At 40.7% G+C, this 20,187-nt stretch overlaps 2 protein-coding genes across 3 annotated transcripts in view; one reads left to right on the top strand and one right to left on the bottom strand.

Annotated features, from left to right (window-relative positions):
• The first annotated feature begins 255 nt into the window (after positions 1-255).
• On the top strand, positions 256-6,426 carry LOC137984824 (potassium channel subfamily K member 15-like). Its single transcript, XM_068832124.1, has 2 exons — positions 256-878; positions 3,790-6,426. Exons 1-2 carry the CDS (start codon positions 587-589, stop codon positions 4,515-4,517), a joined length of 1,020 nt encoding a protein of 339 aa, XP_068688225.1. The 5' UTR covers positions 256-586; the 3' UTR covers positions 4,518-6,426.
• Positions 6,427-6,601: 175 nt separating this feature from the next.
• Positions 6,602-20,187, bottom strand: part of LOC137984823 (uncharacterized) — a 43,736-nt gene continuing 30,150 nt past the window's right edge. Inside the window, exons 11-13 of one of the 2 annotated variants that reach the window (XM_068832123.1) lie at positions 11,718-11,828; positions 9,316-10,367; positions 6,602-8,646 (exon numbers count right to left, since the gene is read on the bottom strand). In XM_068832123.1, coding sequence (XP_068688224.1) covers positions 7,853-8,646; positions 9,316-10,367; positions 11,718-11,828 — 1,957 coding nt within the window. In that variant the 3' untranslated portion in view covers positions 6,602-7,852. Of the gene's footprint in view, positions 8,647-9,315; positions 10,371-11,717; positions 11,829-20,187 lie in introns of both variants that reach the window. The other variant, XM_068832121.1, reaches the window with a different exon arrangement.

Raw genomic sequence — 20,187 nt, 5'->3', positions numbered from 1 at the left:
GCAATTTAAATATGTCCTTCATTTATAGCCTTTCCATCGACAGCTTAGCTACGGTGTAAGAGCAACATCTGGTTAATTTGAATATCTATAATATACATGTACAATTCTACCATTGCCTTCCCCACTGGGACACAGAAAGAGACAATTTTCCACCCTTGGGACTCCCCATCAACCAAATTAGAACAAACCTGACCCAAGTTTTGCAAATATCTGTGGTTAAAAAAGAATGGGAAAACCGACCTTTTTTACGATTGTTCTCCTCTGACATTTTAGCCGTAAATTAATCTTACTTCTCGCTGTTCCCAGGAGATGAGAGCATCGTAGTCCACCACGATGGCGTCATTCGCATCACAATAAACCACGAAGAGACGATTTTTCGATCCCCTACCCTCGGGACAAAAGTGCTACAAATGTTTCCCTATCCCCTAGGACTGAAGACCTGGGTATGTCCTGGGGGTTGCCCGAGGAGAAGATAGTAATAGCTGAAACGAAGCTACGCATAATTTTTCAAATGAAGAAGACATCCTGCTTGTCTCTTGAAAGCAAGATTTAAACTATTTGGGGTGTGATTCCCACTGCGTCAAAAATGAGTATCTCCGACAACACAAAGGCTCTTCTTATTCGAGTTACCGTATTTACCACTTATGTTCTGGTTGGAGCCGCTATCTTCCGCGAAATCGAACGCAAAGAGCAACACAGAGAAGTGGAGCGTATTCGCAAAACCAGAATGGAAATATTGCGAAAGTACAACATCACGCGAAGTGATGCTAAGAGATGGGCAGAAACATTCGCCGCTGCATCCCTTAGTGATGAAGACTATCTTGAATGGAATTATGGAAATTCAGTCCTTTTTGCAGTGGTAATCCTAACAACAATAGGTAAGATTTTATAATGTTTGCTTTAAATTTACTTAACTTATCCGAAATTTCAGCGTCACGTTTCACTTGTCATCTTTCTTGTCACAAGCCATTTTCAATTCCGCATCATACTTTTGGCAAACGGAAAAGGCCATTCTCTCCTTCATTTCGCAGTTTCTGGAGCAAAGTATCAATGGATCTATGAAAAAATTCAGTTGTCTTGGGCGAACGTAAAATTTCTTCTTTTCAGTCCGACTGATACCCTGCGAGCAGACGGCTTCGCTCTTTCCTAGATGAGTCGGGAGAGAGAGGTCCCGACTCACTTAGGTCAAAGATCGAAGCGGCTCTGCTCGCAGCTTATCCGATTAATTGAGAAGCTCATAATCAACCACATCTTTACAACGTATACAACTCGGAATTGAAATGCTGCAACATTTTTGGAAGCATGTTGTAAAACAGGCTCATGTATAATATATTTACAATGGTTACTTATACCATTTTTTTTTTCATGGCACGAACAATGGTAAATCGACTTAAATTAACGTGAACTGAGACCATTCTTTTCAACAAAGGGATGTTACGCATCACATCTATTAAATGGCAGATTTCCGTTATTATTTTTTCCGAGGTAAATAGTCATAGAGCTGTGAAAAATAAAACGATAAGTGTTTTGTTTAAGCAATCTAAAATGCGGCTGGTCGGAATATTCTTACATTACTGGTTGAAGAAGTGTATTGTTTGGGTGCACATATAACGGCAATTTTTTAAATGTTTATTTAACCAACTTGTGACATGCCATATGGTTGGGTTCTATACCTCTACTTTGATAGATTCTACGCAATGTATGACGCAATTTATGATGTCTTTTGTTTCTCGTCGAAAATACCGGCCATTTTTTCATTCAAAGTATGACGGTATTTTGGTGATATTTCACTCACAAACTCAAGGTTTTCATCACAGTTGAATTCGCCTAAATGTTTCAGCTGGAGTTGTAAAGTCATTTCACCTGCCTGATTAATGGAAATAAAAAAAGATGCAAAGTGCAATGTCGTGCCATTTTATTCTAATTTGAAAAATATGTTTCAACCATCATATAAAATTTCCAAGAAGGTCGACCAGACTTGGTTCGACTAAGTTTACTCTTGATTAAGGCGAAATTAAGTATTCAAGAAGAGATGCTTTGAACTGCTCGTAACCAAATTGAGGAAACGCTAATCGGTTTGGATATCAGTTGAAATGCCGTGTCAATATACTGAATATGATAGACCTGTACAGTTAGCGGTTTTTTACCACTGCAAAGCTTAAAGGGTCATCGTTTTTTAGTGGATTTAGAGGTCGTTAACCCATTGAACTCATTGACCCCTAAACTGCCACCTGATTGACGAGTAATAGAAAGAGTAATATCTCACTCCTACGAGTCAATGGGTAACTGATGCTGCAATATGCCATCAAGAGGAGATTCTAAAGACCGCCCTCCGGCAAAAAAGCTGTCGCCAAAACATGAGAACTTTTCGTAAAAGCTCCCGTTATCGATGAACTTTATCTTCTTACTTACTATTTTACCCGGGGGAGTAGGGAACTTTGCATATGAAGGGGCGAGGATGATAGACGGAAATTTTGAATTAAACCCCTAAAGGAGACCAATCTGGGCGTGACCCAAGCCTTTTTTGACCCCTAAAAGAGACCATATTTAAAACATATGTGTACGTATAAAGTTAAACAAAGACCTTTTATCCAGATCAGCATATTGCCTTCTTGGTATCCCATTAGCCACAAAGGGCTTTTGACTTCACTTCTGCAATATATCATTGCTTTTTTTCGTTATCACAACATCAAATGACGAATTTATCCATATTTGCTAACACTCCAATCACAATAAGGTTAAGAACACTACAATACAGCGTAAAAAGTAAGAGTGGAGGGAATGCGAAATTCGTAACCTTTTTAAAATTCTAAAACATTAGAAAAGACAATAAATTGCCCCACAGTACGAAAATAAAACACTAAAAGAGATAAAGGTTAAGAAAAACGAAGGAGATGAGGACGATTGGGAACATTAAACAAACAGCTTCGCAGCTTAGGCCTAGGACAAACGTCCAATCTTAGTCGCGTCGAATTTATTAAAATAGGTTCCACAAAGTCAGCGTGGTAGCAAACGTCGAACCTGCGTCGATCCTATTTCACAAGTTACAATTCATTAGAACACGGGAATAAGTACGTGTCCCCTCTAACGAAATGCCCAAATACTGTGCTCGTCTGGCCTTTCTTTGGTAATTAATTGCGAAAAATAGAAAGAGAAGACTCGCATTACATACAGCTCTAAGAACAGTACAGTATCAGAGACGACAGCTATTGCCCCACAATAGCTGTCGTCTCTAGTACACTGGAGCAGCGGTCATTTCGATGTGCGAAATCAGCAATGACTTTCGAGAGCTCGCCATTCCCGGTCGTGAAATTGTCTTTGTACAGCGCATGCTCGTTAGGGGAGAAAATAGCGTTTGGCAGATTTTTGTAACGTTTCCGCAGCCCATTACCTTTGAATCAACTATTTGCATGATTTATGAATTGAGTTCAGCGCGTGTTTAGAACGGCGTTTGCTGAAACGCCGAACCACTGTCGCATCGTCCGACTTGGAAAGTCGAACTTATGCTGGAGTCGAACCAATTAATTTGAGTCGAAGTTAATTGCGGCAAACGTCGCACCATTCATGCGCCTATTTCAAAATTAATAGGTTCGTAGAATTAAGCGCGACTAAGATTCGACGTTTACCCCAGGCCTTAATTAAAGAAACTAAAACCTCACGAACGCGTAAAGATCACGTTAAATGAGGATAAATGACAGTTTGAAAAAGCACAGGCGGCATTTGAACTTGAACTCATACAAAATGTAGCGTACGTGTTGGCCTTGGCCTGACTTGTTTTTCTCTCTTCAGGTTATGGGAACATTGTACCCAGAACAGACCTTGGCCGATTGTTTCTTGTGGCATATGCATTTGTTGGGATCCCTGGGACTTGTTTGACGCTCAAGACCATGGGAGACAAAATCACAGACACAGTAACCTCTTTGTTTATCACTTTTGAACAACGTCTGTTAAAAAGACCGCATCCTCAAAAGGTCAAACTGAAAGTCGCTTTGGGCACAATTACTTTGACCGTGGCTCTCGTTTTACCCTTGCTAGCATTGGCCATTAAGCTGAGACACGAAGGATGGTCTTACATCGAGTGCTTTTATTTCACCTTCGTTACTTTGAGTACAATTGGGTTTGGTGATTATTTACCGCAGTTTGAGAAAAACGCTGATTTTTTGTTCCTGATTCTGGCCTTGATCGGGCTCAGTTGTGTCTCGAGCATTTTTTGCTCGATGAACAACTTCATAGAGCAACACGGAATGACCGCGCGCATGATGCGGTCAGTGCGCGGGAAAGACGCAGGCAATTCTGCAAATAAACCGCTTCATGACGCCACAACTATAGGTACAAACAGAGTGATGGACACATCGTTAACGACTGAAAAAGCAGAGGATTTTCATAGCAGATTTTTGGAAAGCAATGAACGTGCCCACGGAGCTACCAACTCAAGGAGAAACAGCTTCAATGAAGAAATGACGGCGGAAAGCAAAAAACACGGAGCTACAATAAGTCTTGGAGTTTTCACTTGCTAATCGGCAACGAAATTAAGAGATCAATGAACGTTACTTCCCACTAACATCCGATTAGCCTGCAAAGTAGCAGGAACTTTGAGATCTACGACTGCGACGTCGACGAAAACGTAACGACACCTCAAATTTGTAGACATGCACAATCGTAAGTCTATGGCGATTATTTCATCTTGTTCACGTTGTACTGTGTAGGCGAAGTATTCTAAAAAAAGATTAGGTTCGAGCCTTTTGAGGTTAAAAATTGAGAATGAAACCTTCACATTTGTACGGTTATGAAGATTTGTACATTTTTTGCAAGACCTCGTTCAGAGGCTGGTAAACTTAGCTTTTGTTATCGATGGGTATTTAAAGACTATGTCGATGGGCATGCAAAGCACGCCTCGGCTCAGTTTTCGACCGTCGTATGTCCCTATCTTGAATTGAATCCATCGCAATCTGAGGCATATTGTTCTAATTTAATGCTGGATTATTATTATTATATCAATAATGTTAGAGCGAGTTTCAATTGAGTGTCGTAAAACCAAAACCAAAGTAATTACTTTGGCCAATCGAAAAGGACGGATACTGTCCGGTAAACCGTATCCCATGATCCAATGTCAAAGAGAAGTCTACATAGTCTAGCATCGAAAATGCTTGACCCACTGGGACTGATATCACCCTTCACTGTCAGAGCCAAAATCCTTTTCCAAGAGTTGTGGTTGAAAGGATAACACTGGGATGGCCCGTTAGATAGAAGCAAAGTGGTTAACTTGGAAGTCAGAGTTGTTGCAGCTAAAAGATGTGACTATCCCTCGATGCTTCGAAAGGCTCTGCGATAGAGGTGCATGGTTTTGGAGATGCTTTTCTCAAGGCGTAAGGAGCAGCAGTGTACATTCAAATAAGAAACAAGCAAGACAATGTTTCCTCGCACCTGGTAATATCAAAGTCCAGAGTCGCGCCCATTACGAAGGTGTCAGTCACTTCCAGGGCTGGAAATTTTAGCAGCAGTTGTAAATGCCAGGTTGCTAAAATTCGTTGTAAAGACTTTGCTCATGAAGGTGGATAGAATTGTGTGTTGGTCAGATAGTATGGTGGACTGCATTGGATAAAACGGGGCAGAGTTCTTCCGGGCAGCCATTTGTTGCAAATCGTGTGGCTGAGATACAGTCAACATGGGATCCCCAGTGTTAAAATAATAATAATGATAATGATAATGATAATGATACTGCGGTATTGCGATGCAAAAGTAAGGAGAATCCTGCAAACTTGAAAATCTAAGTCACACTGGAAAATTGTAGTGATATGATTTCAAGAACTTTGTTGTGGAATGGACCCCAATGGATGTCTTCGCCTTGTGAACCCGGCACTACCCGCTCAACCTGAAAACGAAACTGATCCCGCCAAAGCCTGTGAGAAAAAAGAACTAACCATGTGTGTACACAAGTCGTTGCAGAATCACTGATTGATATGTCACGCTACAGGACATGGTTAAATGCTGACTACAATGTTCCGCGTACCAAATGGCCGTTGGCTAAAATTGAAAACGTTTATCCAGGTAACGACGGGCTTGTACGGACTGCTACAGTTAGAGCGCAGAATAGCTTCTACAACAGACCTGTTCAACGTTTACACAAGTTAGAAATTGAGTTAGCAACTCCACAAGTAAGCCCCGAAACTGGGGATCAAGTCCATGGTGGGGAGAAGCCGCAAACGAACACTGTTCATGCGACAAGTATACCTGTTTCCAAGCCTAAATTGAGCGTTGTCCACCCCGAAGGAGGACAAGGTGGGGGGAGTTTTACAACCCGTACTCGTTCTGAAAAAATGATAAAGAAGCCCGAGAGACTGGACCTATGAATAATTATACTAACCCCACCCTAGTGTGTAGGACTTACAGTGTTTCGTAAGTCGTAGCATTTCACTCGTATACATCCCCTTTGTAAATCGATGTGTAGCCGAGTGCAGTGGATTAAAGTCGCGTTACGCTCCAGTTCCTCGTAATTCTTAACAGACCCAATTCCATTAGTAGGGCTATGGCTCACGTGGTTTACATGGAGTTATAATAAAATATTTGAAACTTTTGATTGACTATCTTTAGAAAAAAGATGTGGTTTGTACATGAGCTAACATTTATTACAATCTGAAATTATAACCTTCATCCACACGACTACTGGTGCAGATCGCGTACGGTCAATTTCGAATATACAGCTCTCTATAAACAAATAACTTCAATTTGTTTTCTTCCCACTTAAAACACTCCTTTTATAATATTAATCTTATTCATATTTTAGTGTTGATTGCTTAGTTTTTTCCCTGAATTAAAAGTGCAAGCGTCATGTTAGGCAAGTTGGCGACAAAAGTTTGAAATTTAAGAAAGTGAGTAAATCACTAGCATTAAAATCCTTTTTGAAAGCAATGTCTGCTTGGCAGAACCAAAGCTGTGACATTTTTACGGGTTTTTCGAATTCACTTATTAAATACCATGAGTTGTACGAAATTTCAGATACAACTAAAGCGACTCTTCTAAACTATAGTCATCTTATTAAAACAGATCATCGCAATTAGTTGTGGTTACGCGTAGTTGCAAAATTAAAATAAATCTTTGCGCGAGCTGCATGCGAAGAATGATTTACGTATTCTAGAAATGTAAAACTTAAACGCATGCCTAGCATTTAGAGTCTTCTAGGACGACTAAGTGGCAAATTCCACTGTTCCGGTAGACTACGAGCAGCGCCGCTTAGTAAGTCGAGTGCGAGGAGAGGACTGGCACGAGAAAAAAGGGCGGCGCAAAATCTCAATTCGAGGAGGAGCTACCGACAAACCCAGGGAGTTTGACCTTTCACGGCCGTGATAGATTTCAGATTTCGCGCGAAAATTTTTTCTCGTGCCTTTCTTCTTCTCTCGCCTAACTAGGCAGCGAAAGAGGGACCGGTCGTAGTCCAACGCTCTGGTCTTTCAATTGTGAAATATAAAGTATTCCTTTGACCAATTAGATCAGTCACGATAAACCAATCAGAGTAAGAACCACGCAACTTGAACCAGTCAGAATAAGATACAAGTAACTCGCCAAAAGCGCGGGAACGTGTTGTTGTTCACGTGCAAGTAGCGACTGGTTTCGGTTTGTCCTCTCCTTGGTTGAAAAAGTGACACGAATTTTTAAAGCCAATCAGAAAGTGTAGCGTCCGCAGTCGTTAATTCCCAGTTCTGATTGGTTCACGGCGCTGTTTCCCGCTTCTGCGATTGGTCATGTTAAGTACTTTGAATTTGGTTAGACCGAACTCGATTGAAAACCACTACATAGAAAATGAACTGTATTGGGAACTATCAGACTGGTCGCCTCACGCAATCGTCACCTCCATTTAGAAGATACGACAGTTACAGCTTTTCTTTCCTCCATTGTCATCTTCCGGATCAGTGATCCTGATCAAAGTGGAATTCTCGTCAAGATTTATATCCCCTAAAGAATGATTTTCATCACGCTGGTTCCCTGTAAAAACAAGTCGTTGTTCCCTTTCTTTCTCACTCAAAATACCTGCACTTGGGTCTTGAACAGGAGAGCTTGTTCCCGTTGATCTAATAGGTCCTACCATTTGAAGAGAATTTTCTTCTCTTGTGCCCTTGTCAGGTAAAGAAGCACCTCGCAAGAATTTCTCCTTTCTGTGTGAGGACTCCTTGGAGAAGCTGCTGCATCCTGACGAGGCATCTAACTTCTTTTCTCCTCCGCCTCTGGCACAAGGCACAGAAGAAGCCGAGGAGTCATCATTGACGCGAGCTTCAAAAACCATCGTATTCGTACCTGGGCTGCCCTTCAAGCCAACTCGATTCAGTCGACCGCCATTTTCACTGGTACCGTCTCCTTTGGCAGAAGTATCTTCATCCTGGGACCCCACATTGTGCGATTTGGGTCGTTTTTCCTGAATTACTGCCGGCTGTTCACTTAAAAACTCACATGACAAATCCACCGCTTTATCGCTGGTTGATGAACTGCCCATCTTAAGCAAGTGATTATTGTCTTCTTTAGTCATAGAACCAGTGAACGGAGTTGCCGCATTGGAAGTAACACTTGCCTTGTCTTTCGCTAAAGCTTGGCTACAGCTGCCATCACGTTTAGATGAAGACGAACCGAATCCTACTCGGGGTACTTTTTCTTCACCTACAGATCAAAAAAAAAAAAAAAAAAATTGCCCTGGTAATTGTTCTTCGTCGAGACTACAACCGCGCAGCAAGACGCGATGGGGCCGAAAGCATACCGATATATGGATGCAAAGCATATAGCATATAAGAGGTTCCATATCTATGTGCAATCATGCAAGTGTCCCACACAGCTAGATAACAAAAGCGGTTTCTGTGGCACAACACAAACGAGGGGATACCCCCTGTAAACATTTATACAAATGGGTGGGTAGGTGTCTACGACAAAAGGTGACCGCACATCAACTAGACCTCGAATCCCCAATCGTCATATCAAACGCCCCGACGCGCTAGTCTTTCTGCATATTCAGGTAAGACAGCGATATGCTAAGGGTGCAAACAGGTTACAACAAAAGCAGAGAATTTATAGGAGTCTGTTAGGAGTTTCCTAGGCTTTCGTTTGCCTCTTTAACCCTTTTATCCTTAAGATTACTAGTGACCATAAAAAAAAATTCTTCCTGCTAAAGCCAGACGATTTTACTCGTCCATGTGGAACCACTTGGGAGTTAAGGGTTCAAGACCTCAGTCCACTGTCAGTGGTCACTCCTAGATGGCAGACAACTTTCGACCTTCCATAAACAGACTGCAAGCAGTTTCAAAGTTATCAGGTGGTTTCTGAAAAAAAAATTACCTGAAGACTGTAAGGGTTGAATTTTTTGACTGCTAAACAAGGGCTCGGCTCTTCTCTGTTCAGACAGCACCGGTGGGGTAGTGGTGACCGGGTTACCGGCTCCTACCGAATCCACAGGCCGTCCAGTGGGTCTCTCTACATATTGATTTGTCACAGATGCAGCGCTGTTTGTTGCTGCTGGTGTCTGGCAATGAGCAACTGTTTCTGACTCCTGGTTTTCGGCCCTAAAAGGCCCAGTCATTCTATCTTGAGATTCACTGATATCTTCCGACCGCACACTGCATTTCGCCGCACATCGATTTGACGCTGCTGCAGCGGTGCTTGTCGTCGATGTGTCACGAAGATCAAGCCATTCTTTGCTCTTCTTATCTATAGATGGCTGGGTGAATCCTGTTACTGATTGCTCAGAAGTGAACTTTTCTAATGTTTTGCCAGTCACTTTCCCATCCTTCGACGAACTTGAAGCAACTAGCTCTGCTGTTCCAGGACGTCTTTCCTCCGGAACTGGAGCTGGGTCTTTCCCATTGGTATCAAGTTCATTTATAATTTCCGTTCCTGAACTTGCTCCCTCGGGACCTTGACAACATAGTCCACCAGAGTTAGGGGACAACCTTTCCTTTTTCCCTTCTTCAGGAATGGGATGAGGTAACTTTCCATCGATATTGGAACCTCTGGCCTCTTTCCCCTCTTCAGGAATCGAATAAGATAACTCCCCATTAATGTCACAATCGCTTGCTTTCTTCCCTTCTTCAGGAATGGGATGAGATAATTCCCCATTATTGCCAGAATCGCTTGCTTTCTTCCCTTCTTCAGGAATGGGATGAGATAATTCCCCATTATTGCCAGAATCGCTTGCTTTCTTCCCTTCTTCAGGAATGGGATGAGATAATTCCTGGGGAGTAGATACATTTTCTGTGGGATAACCCGAGCTTTTGTTTTCTAAAACTGGATAGGATAAGGGTGTAACAGAGTTTCCTTGCCCTCTGTCATCTCCATTGTCCTCGTGGTCTGGAAACCAAGGACCTTCTCTGCTGTCAGCGGTACTTGGAGATCTGCTGTAACAAATGACAGAATTAAACTAATCAAGCATCACAGCGAAATCAGTCGCAGCACTGGAACAGGCTAGTCGAGCACGAAAACGAAGAGCACATGGAATACGAGAGAGGGGATAGGGGGGGAAAGGGGGCGGTAGCCCGGGAGAATAGGTGGCGGGAGGGCTACGGGAGTTGGGAGAGAAAAGGACCGGAAGCGGGAGAGAAATGCAAAAACGCTACTTATTGTCGACATTTATTAATGCGATAGAATACTTTAAAAAACAAGAACCCAAAATGATATTTGACCTGCATTAGCATCTTCTGAGCGATCAAGCAAACAAAAATTCGTGCTTGCTCTGAAAAACAGGGTTAATTCTGGTGAAATTGTAAGCCCTTTGGTTACGTCATAAGTCATGAAATGTCAAGCGGCTGTCGCGTGACTGCTGCACGACAAGCAAAGCAACGCGACTTGATTATAAAATTGTCGTCAAAGATCATTTTAATAGAGCTTTAATAGTACTTTTCGGTGCGGTAGTGAAAGGTCCGTGCATGGAAGACCTTCTTGGGAGCCTTTTCCTTATGACCGTGAATCAGAACGGACTAAAGATTTCACCTCGTGGTGACGTTTGTCTGCGAGTTCGTCAAATCCCACTTCCATATTTTAATGACTTTAATTGCATGATCCCAACAAACTCGGGACTGATTGCTCGAAACGCGTATTAATCAGAATACAAGGAAATTCAGAACTGCAAGTTAGAACTATTAAGGCCGTAGTCACTTACAGAGGACGTCAGAAATTTTACATTACATTTACCAACGGAAGTTCAGTACTGGGCTGGTCCACACGAGTTTAATTTTCTTCGAAAGTCATCTTCAGAGTCAAGTGATTTGTGTAACGTTAGTGGAAAATACAATCTGGACGTTGATGTGATTTGTCAACTAAGTCAACTCTAAAGATAACAGTAGTGTAGCAACTCTTGTAACCTGCTGTTGTTTGGTAGTGTAAGCAACTTCTATTCTTTTACGTCTAGCTAAGTCATTGTTTCAATTGTTTAGTATTCTGTTTTTGGATAGGTAGCGAGCCAACCATATTATTTGTTAAGAGAGCTCCTACATCACCCGAAGATGAGGATTCCGCTCAGGTTGTCGAAACATCAGTCAATGTCACCCAAAAAACAGTCCTTCCCACGACCACACTTATCCGGACGATCGTACTTCACTTAATCAAGATGTGACTATTGGGTTCAAACCACTTGCAAAAGAGGAAGGGTCACAGTCTGCGGTCATAAGCTTTGACTAGTCACCATATCATATTGAACTCGCTTTGAAGTACAGGCTGTGGTGGTTTACAAAAAGGCCTTAGCTTACCTCGGGCTTCCTGTAGCAACATTTACGACGCTTTTGTCACCAATGCAGGCATTGCCACCCGAAACGTTGATATTATAGGTGCTCTGGTCAGGTACAAGTTGTGAATGGCCACTACAAGAAATAAAGTTGATTCGGTCGACTTGCATGTTTAGAAGTATTATAACACAAAAAACCAATGTAATTATGTCGTAAATACTCTTTTTCTTTGGCCATCTCAGTTTTATCAGAAATAACACACAAATAGGGGTGACAAATTTCAGATGATGCGTTCATATCTGATGTTTGTCACCGTTGTTTGTGTGTTATTTCCATTGTAATTATTCTGACTAATTGCAAGATGTGGAAAGGGCGCGTTGAACCAAGTAGAGTTCGTAGCAATTACGTATACCTTTCTCATAGCCCGCTTGCTGGCGGTAATTTTGTATTTTGGTCGCCATATTGGAGGGGTGGAAGACCTGGGACGAGTGACAAAGCGAGGGGGAGGGGGGAGAAGAGAGAGAAGGGTGTTTCCAACCTCATCCCAGATCTTCCGACTTCCACCCGGCCAATATGGCGACCAAAATACAACCGCCTGCAAGCAGGCTACCTTTCTCAAAGTGTGGGAAAGTCGAGATCGGTTTTCGTTGTGCTTCATTGCACAGGCAACTCAAGCTCATGAATATATCACGCGTGCAGTTGGTTTCACCCTCAACTTTGATTGGTCCATTTGAATTTGACCGCGCGCTGGCAACACGACCCTCCAATCAGAGTTGAGGGTGAAACCAGCTTGCGAGCGGCCGTTGTTGACTGCCCGGTCACAAGCCTCTGAGGAAAGCCGAAGAGGTGAATTTTAAGGCAAAGTTTTCGTTTGTCACGAGTCTTTCGGCCGCCGAAACACACGTATTTGGAGTGAAATTTATTGGGCTTTATGGAACTGTTGTTTTTATTGCGATTCGGGACTTTTCCTGTTGAGGAGAAAACGATTTGTGGAGTGAGGTCTGGCCAGCGATGGATGGAGTGGTCGACCTTCCTATTCTTTTAGTAACGGTTTCCGGATAACTTCACTAAACGGCGTCAGAATGGCTCTAAACTCGGCACAAGAGACAAGTTCGTCACACATTTGAGGTAGGAAAACTTTATTTCAAATGAGATAGTTATTTACACAATTTTTTTACGATCGGTGATTTTCCCATACAATTCTCTATATACACAAGCTGTCGCATACACCACGTATTTTCAGCTTGGGGAGCCTGTGGGTAGTGCATTTCTCAACCTTTGCGCCTTCCAGGCTTCTCTCTGGAGTAGCTGAGAGCTAAGCCCTCCATGATGTTAGCATTTGCATGTGGAACATTAACTTTTTCCTTAATAGAATTTGAAAGAAGTGAAGACAATGGCTTGCTCCTTTTACTTTTTGCTTCTAGTAAGAAACACCTCCTAGAGGGTGAGGTTCGCATGTTTACAATCATATTTCCAAAAGTGGCTAAAGCCAGTATTTGTGGAAAGTACTGATAGAGATGAAAAATATTGCGGTCTTATTTTTTTTATTATCAAACGGAAAGGAAAAATGTCCTGACGTTGAATTAGTCAGTAATAATTGCTGACTCTGATCTGATTATTAAAATGCAAAAAAGTACTCTTGATAGCCTGGATTAGTTTTCTATCTTAGGGAAGAATGCATACAGTACAAACTCACATATAAGAACCTAGTACAGGCTGAAATTTGGCATTTTACCCAAAAATGTAAGAACCTTTTCAGCCTGGCAAAGAAAAAGAGGTTCTTTTACAAAAAAATCACCCTTGAGAAAACTTCTGTTGTTGTGTATATGTTTTCTTTGATTGGCATTTTATTGGATTTTCTCTAGAAATATGTTTTCCATAAAGCTACAGTGCAATACTGTCTAAATATCTTATGAAATAAAATATAGAAATTTATTGTTGTTCCTCTGAGAAATAAGAACCTATTAAGAAACTACATGTAATCAGCCTGAATTATGAAAAATTAGCCTAAAATATTAGAACCTGCTCAGCCTGACCTCGAAAAATTCTAGGTTCTTATATGTGGGTTTTTACTGCATTTTGGATTCGCTCTGACGAAGGGTTAACGCTCGAAACGTCAGCTTTTAGAATCTCTGTACGGTGTCCAATTTACATTATCAACTCCGTTGATAAAACCAAATTTTTGTATACTACTTCCCCACCGACGCAGCACCACAGTTTCTTTAGAAACTACCCCTTCATTCATTAGTAACTTTTACCCTGTTATACAAGCATGACAGTATGCCATGTTTTCAGTTTCTCGGGCTTGGGAGATCCTTGAATTGTGTTCATCTTTTCATTATCAATCCAGATAAACTGAAAAACCAACTAATAAGGTAGAATATGTATGGTGGAATTTTACTATGTGAGTTAAAAAAAGGAAAGTTTTCTTTGAAAATATGAATGTTAACTGTATCCCATCGAATTTCCTGGCAGATCTCTTCATTTGAGGCACCCATGTTTTCAACTTCTGTTTTAAGTTCAGTCACTTTTTGCCTTGCGCAGTTTTTAAGTTTGTTTCGAATCCTCCTGAGTTTGCTTTGATGCCAGTTCATATGACACTGGGGGACGACCAACTTGATTTTGAATAGAATTTTTTGCGGACGGGGGCTGTGAAACACTTTTGTTTACACTGGGTGACAGCCTGCACAACCTTACATAACATGCACCACAGCACCTTAAACTGCTTACGAGGGCCACACAGCCAAATTAATTTTCCAAAAAGTTTTCTTTGGTTTAGGGGACAAACCATCTACTGACTTTGGTAGTGACTTTAAATGTTTTAGCTTGTATAGGGGAGTTGTGCATTTGGACGCTGAACATCAGAGGCTGAGAGTGGTATTCCTACAGGCTTGACATGTTCGTCCCCGGCCATCACTTTCCCTTTAACGTCATTTATGAGACGAGATTGTTCCTTCCTTGTAGGTTTTTTACATATACTACAAGTAAGTACTCATGAAGACATTGTTTACAATTTCTGAGGCTCAGCTGGGACTAGTTTCTTTGTTGTTTTTTTTTCAGTTCTTCACAAAGATCAAACCCTCAATAATTTTTTTTTTTAACTTTGATATAAGCTAGACTTAACTCTAGTGAATTGGAGTTAATAATAATTAATAATTAAAAATTAAAACTTGTACAACTGCTTTACATGATTGCCGTGTGGGAATCCGATATCTCAGATACTTTCTTAATATCCCGTTTAAAATGCCCAATAGAACAAACGCTTTTTAAATCTTGGGGCAAGTTGTTCGACAAACAGGCCCCGCTGTAGCAAAAACTTCGTTTTAAGTAATTAGTATTTGGCTTGGGCAGCGAAAGCTTTCCTTCAAGATTTCTTAGGTTATAATCATTAACGTGGCGTTCAGTGAAGAGACATTGAAGATAGTCTGGGGCCTGGGGCAAGTTCATTCAATGTTTTATACATAATTAAAGCTTTCTGCTTTTTACGACGAAGAGACAGCTTCTCCCACGTAAGCATCGCGAGAAGGAGGTTGGAGCTCGTATCAAAAGGTGATTGAGTAATTACTCTGGCAGCGCGATTTTGTAATTTTTGCAATTTATCACTCAAACAGCCACTCATACCATCCCAAACCGGGCTGCAGTAATCAAAATGTGGTAATATTAAAGAATTATAAATTTGAACTGCAACATCCGTCGGAATAAAAGGTCGTACACGTTTCAATGCACCAATGGCTGAAGAGACTTTCTTGCTTATCTCGTCAACGTGTTTAGACCAAGAGAGTTGTGCATCAATGGTAAGACCCAGAGATTTAGTACGGTCAACTCTCTTGATCGTCCTGTCATCGATACTTATGTTAATCTCCTCACATTGGGCATTCAATCTCTGCCTAGATCCGATTATCATTAGCTCAGTTTTGGCCACATTTAAACTTAATTTGTTGGCTCTCAGCCAACAGGTAAGATTGTTAAGTTCAGAAGTCACTGCTAGTTTAAGATCGGCTACCGTTTTTGCAGATAAAGTTATACTGGTGTCATCGGCAAACATTCTTGGCGCAGCAACCCGTAGGCAGTTAGGGAGATCGTTAATGTACATCAAAAAAAGCAAGGGACCCAGGATGCTACCCTGCGGTACGCCACAAGTAACAGTGCTGGCAGTTGACAGATTGCCATTTACATTACACCTTTGGGTCCCATTACTTAGGTATGACTGAAACCACTAAGCAGTTGCCTGGTCAGCACCAAAGTAAGACAATTTACGTAAAATAATTTCGTGATCAATTGTGTCGAAAGCTTTTTTAAGGTCAATGAAGACTACTCCGTTCAGGAAGCCGTTGTCGATGTTAACAGACCAGCTATTTGTCGCCTCAAACAAGGCCGTTAGGGTGCTATGTAAGGAGCGAAAGCCCGACAGACAACTTGATAACAATTGATTGTCATTTAGGTATTGGTACAGTTGATCGTAAACAATTTTTTCAAAAACCTTCGAGACAACCGGAATAACGGAAATTGGACGATAATCATTGAGGTCCGATTTTTCACCCTTTTTAAACACCGGAGTTACCCTGGCCATTTTCCATTCTGTTGGATAAATCCCAGTGATAATTGACTTTGTAAATATGGCGGTCAGCGATGCATGGAGTAACAATACTAGCAGCCATTTTCAACAACTTACTTGGGATCATATCGAGGCCAGTGGCTTTCTTTTCATCAATATTCCTCAATAGGTTAAAAACAACGTCGAGGCTAGGAGTTTTTAGATGAAATGCTTTATCAGTGTGTGAAAAGTAAAACTCGGGATTTACTTCTGCAGCAGGAACCTCTTGGGCTAGCACTTGGCCAATATTTGTGAAATGATCATTAAAAGCTTCCGCCATGTCGCCAGGACTGCTTATTGTTCTGTTGTCAACTTGGATTTCTAAGATATTCGTCGACTTACTAGTGTTACGTGAGTTTAACTCGTTAATGAGGTTCCATGTTTTGCGCGGATTCCCTTTGCTAACTTTCAAGTTATCAGAAAAGTAGCGCTTCTTTGCTTGTTTAATTGCATTATTTGCTTGGTTTCTAGAACATTTAAATTGCTCCCACATGTCATGATCATTCGAAGAAACTGCTTTCTTTTTAATTAAATCTCTTCTATGCATTTTATTCAATAACCCTTTAGTAATCCACGGAGCCCGCTTTTTACTAATTCTTTTTAGTTTGCGTGGTGCGTGTTTGTCCATGCAACTAACAAGCATTTGTTTCCATTCATGCCACATGTCATTTGGATCAGAACACCGATCAACATTCGACCATGGCATTTGTTCCAGATCATTTAAGAACTTGTTCTTTTGAAAGAGATTAAATTGCCTCATTTCAATCGTTCGTGGGCAAAAACGGTCATGATGGACTTTGCGCGTCATAAATACAAGAGAGTGATCACTGATCCCAAGGTGAATGACACCTGAATTTGAAACTTTCTCTGGGGAGTTGGTGATACATAAATCAATAAGTGTCTTAGAGACAAGAGTGACGCGTGTTGGCTCAGTGACTAAGACCATAAATGTCAAAAATGTTTGTTAGATGAGAGGAAATATGAGCAGAAGCCTCTGGCAATAGATTGCAGTTAACATCACCAAGTATATATAGTTCCTTACTTTCAGCGTCAATTTAATGGATGGCTTGATATTGGCCAAGTTCTTTTTTATAAAAAAATAACGCGCAAAAAAGAACGAGACCAATATCCAGCCATCTTGACCGAACAAGCTTGGTCAATAAAGGATTATTATATGGGATAAAAAAACAAAAAATGATCTTCGACGAGACACTGGGACGAGTGGCTGTACATGGCGGACGTGTTTTTCTGAGCTCCGTGGCTCTGAGAGATAAAACATGAGATAATGGCAGGAGAATGATGGAGACTGGCCGGATTGTACGTAAAAGAAGTGATCTTAGTAGTGCCAGCAGCGAAGAATCTATAAAATCTCCAAACGCAAAGCGATTTAATGAAGAAAACATAGCGACTATGGGAGACGTTGCACGTGGTGTTCAATCTGGCCAAGACTTAACACTGGCAACGATTTGGGAGGCGGTGAAAAGAATTGAAACTAATACTAATTTAATGCTTGAAAAACAGAAAATTTTAAAAAGAAATTACGAAGAACTACAAGTCAGTCTAGAGTTCACACAAGCAAGGGTTGACTCTGTGGTGAAAGAGAATGAGGAGCTAAAGAACAAGATAAAAACTGTGTCAAACAACTGCGCTAGTCTACAGCAGAAAGCCGTAGATTTGGAGAGTAAGTTAGAGGCTAGCAAGGCACAGAAGCTTTCCTTAGAAGTGAAAGTAAATGAGCTCTCATTAAAGCACGACGATCTTGAACAATATACTAGGAAATTTAACTTAGAGATATATGGCATTCCCGAAAAAAGCGAAGAAGATACAGAACAGATCATCCTTGACCTTGCGAAGTGCTTGAATGTGGACCTAGCACCAGAAGACGTCAATATTTCTCACCGCGTGAAAAAAGGTAACATCCAACCTAGGCCAATAATTGTTAGATTTTCCAATTATTATAGTAAAGAAAGAATGTATCACAATCGTCGCAAACTGCGCAGAGCAAACGTTAGGGAGTCTTTGCGAGGCGCAGAAAGAGTGTACATAAACGAAAATCTGACGGCTCAAAGGGCAAGTGTATTCAAGAAAGTGCGAGATAAGAAGCGTCTTCACGAAGATTGGCGAGTTTGGACTCTGGACGGAAAGATTTACGTCAAAACAGATCCCCCAAGCAGCGAAATAATAAAAATTCAACATCTTAAAGATCTTGATAAGCTTAAGATCTCAAGTATGTGTAATATTTATATTATTCATTTCGTTAGGTCTTCCCTGCCTGCAAGATATTGGTTCAACTATATTGTTTTTTTTTTCCCTTTGTGTATCTGAACTATCTAGTCATGTTTTTTTTCTCTCTCTCGATTACGATCTTGGGTTAGAAATTTGCATTTGATTGTTGGTTGAACTGTTTAATCCCAGGAGAAAGAACTATTTTATACCGGTGTGATTGTTGTCGATATAGTGTTACTAGTTTTCTATTGTGTTACATTATTTATTTTTTGAAGCGTAGCTTGTTTGTAATTAACCTTACTTGTTTTTAGTCTTCTAGCCGTTAATTCTAGCTTATTATCGTTGCTGTGCTGTTGTTCTTTTTTTCGTGTAGGTTGGTATGTCTAGTCTTTTGAAAACAATTAGTCTTAATGTTAGGGATTTGCGTAATCAAATCAAACGGAGAGGAATCTTAAAGGCGACACTATATTGTCTTCAGGAAACTTTTCCTCAGGAAAAGGATGAGAATATCTGGTCTGAGGAATGGGGAGGACAAACTTTATTTGCTCATGGGTCGGAACACTCTAGGGGTGTATGTATCCTTCTGAAATCTAACGCTCATCTCAGTCTTCATATTATTTCCAGTGATCCAAATGGTAGATACATTATAGCTAAACTTAAAGTGGGAGACGAAGAACTCTTTGTGGTCAATATCTATGCGCCAAATCAGCATAATGAAAAATTGTCTTTTATTAAAAACCTTGTACCTGATCTTATAGCTAAAACAGATATTACGAAATTAATAATCACAGGGGACTGGAATTGCACTTTAACGCCAAAAGATAAAGCAGGCGGCCTCCCTTGGAGTGAAACAGAATATAGGAACTCGATCATCCGCCTTATGAAGGAATTTGGCCTAAATGATATTTATCGTAAATTTCATCCGAATACTAAAGCCTTTACTTACGAGTCAAAAAGCTTAAAGATGAAATCAAGAATTGATTATTTTTTGATCTCCAATTCTATGACTGCTCATGTGAAAAAGGCGGAAATTCGTGTGTCTATTGCCCCTGATCACAAGGCAACTTTTTTATCTCTAGATATTCAAGGAGATTTCAAAAGGGGCCCAGGGTCCTGGAAATTTAATAACCAGCTGTTGTAGGAGGAAAACTTCGTTCAACTTGTTAACAGGACATACCCAGAAATTTTAGAAATATATAAGGATCTTGAAAATAAACGATTACTTTGGGAAATGATTAAAATGGAAATTCGTGCCTTAACTATAACTTACTCCAAGAAAAAAAGGCGAGAAGTAAAACAAAGAGAAATAGAATTGCAAAATGAAATCAACGAGCTAGACCAGAAAATATGTAACGACCTTTGCCTTGATACCAATACTTTGAATAAATATGAAGAAGCTAAAAAGCAACTAAGAGATTTATATGACATGAAAGGAAGAGAGACAATGTTTCGTTCGAAATCTCGCTGGATTGAGCAGGGAGAAAAGCCAACAAAATATTTCTTTAATTTAGAAAAGAAAAAATATGAAAAGAAACTAATCAAGGAACTAAAAACTGAGAATCCTGCTGAGCCATTAACCAATATCAAGGACATAGGTAACAAAATTGAGGAACACTTTACACAACTTTTGAGTCGTCAAATAGTGGAGGATGAAACTTTGAATGAAGCTAACTT

The sequence above is a fragment of the Montipora foliosa genome, chromosome 14 (genome assembly GCF_036669935.1).
Source record: "Montipora foliosa isolate CH-2021 chromosome 14, ASM3666993v2, whole genome shotgun sequence".
Taxonomy (NCBI): domain Eukaryota; kingdom Metazoa; phylum Cnidaria; class Anthozoa; order Scleractinia; family Acroporidae; genus Montipora; species Montipora foliosa.
The sequence above is the reverse complement of the archived record's forward strand: the minus strand, read 5'-3'. Positions and strand labels throughout refer to the sequence as shown.

What these genes read in the sequence shown, in the direction of transcription:
- LOC137984824 (XM_068832124.1), top strand. Translation starts at nt 587, where the DNA reads ATGAGTATCTCCGACAACACAAAGGCTCTTCTTATTCGAGTTACCGTA. An exon ending in GGTAATCCTAACAACAATAG is followed by an intron (nt 879 to 3,789) that starts GTAAGATTTTAT and finishes TTCTCTCTTCAG; the next exon opens with GTTATGGGAACATTGTACCC.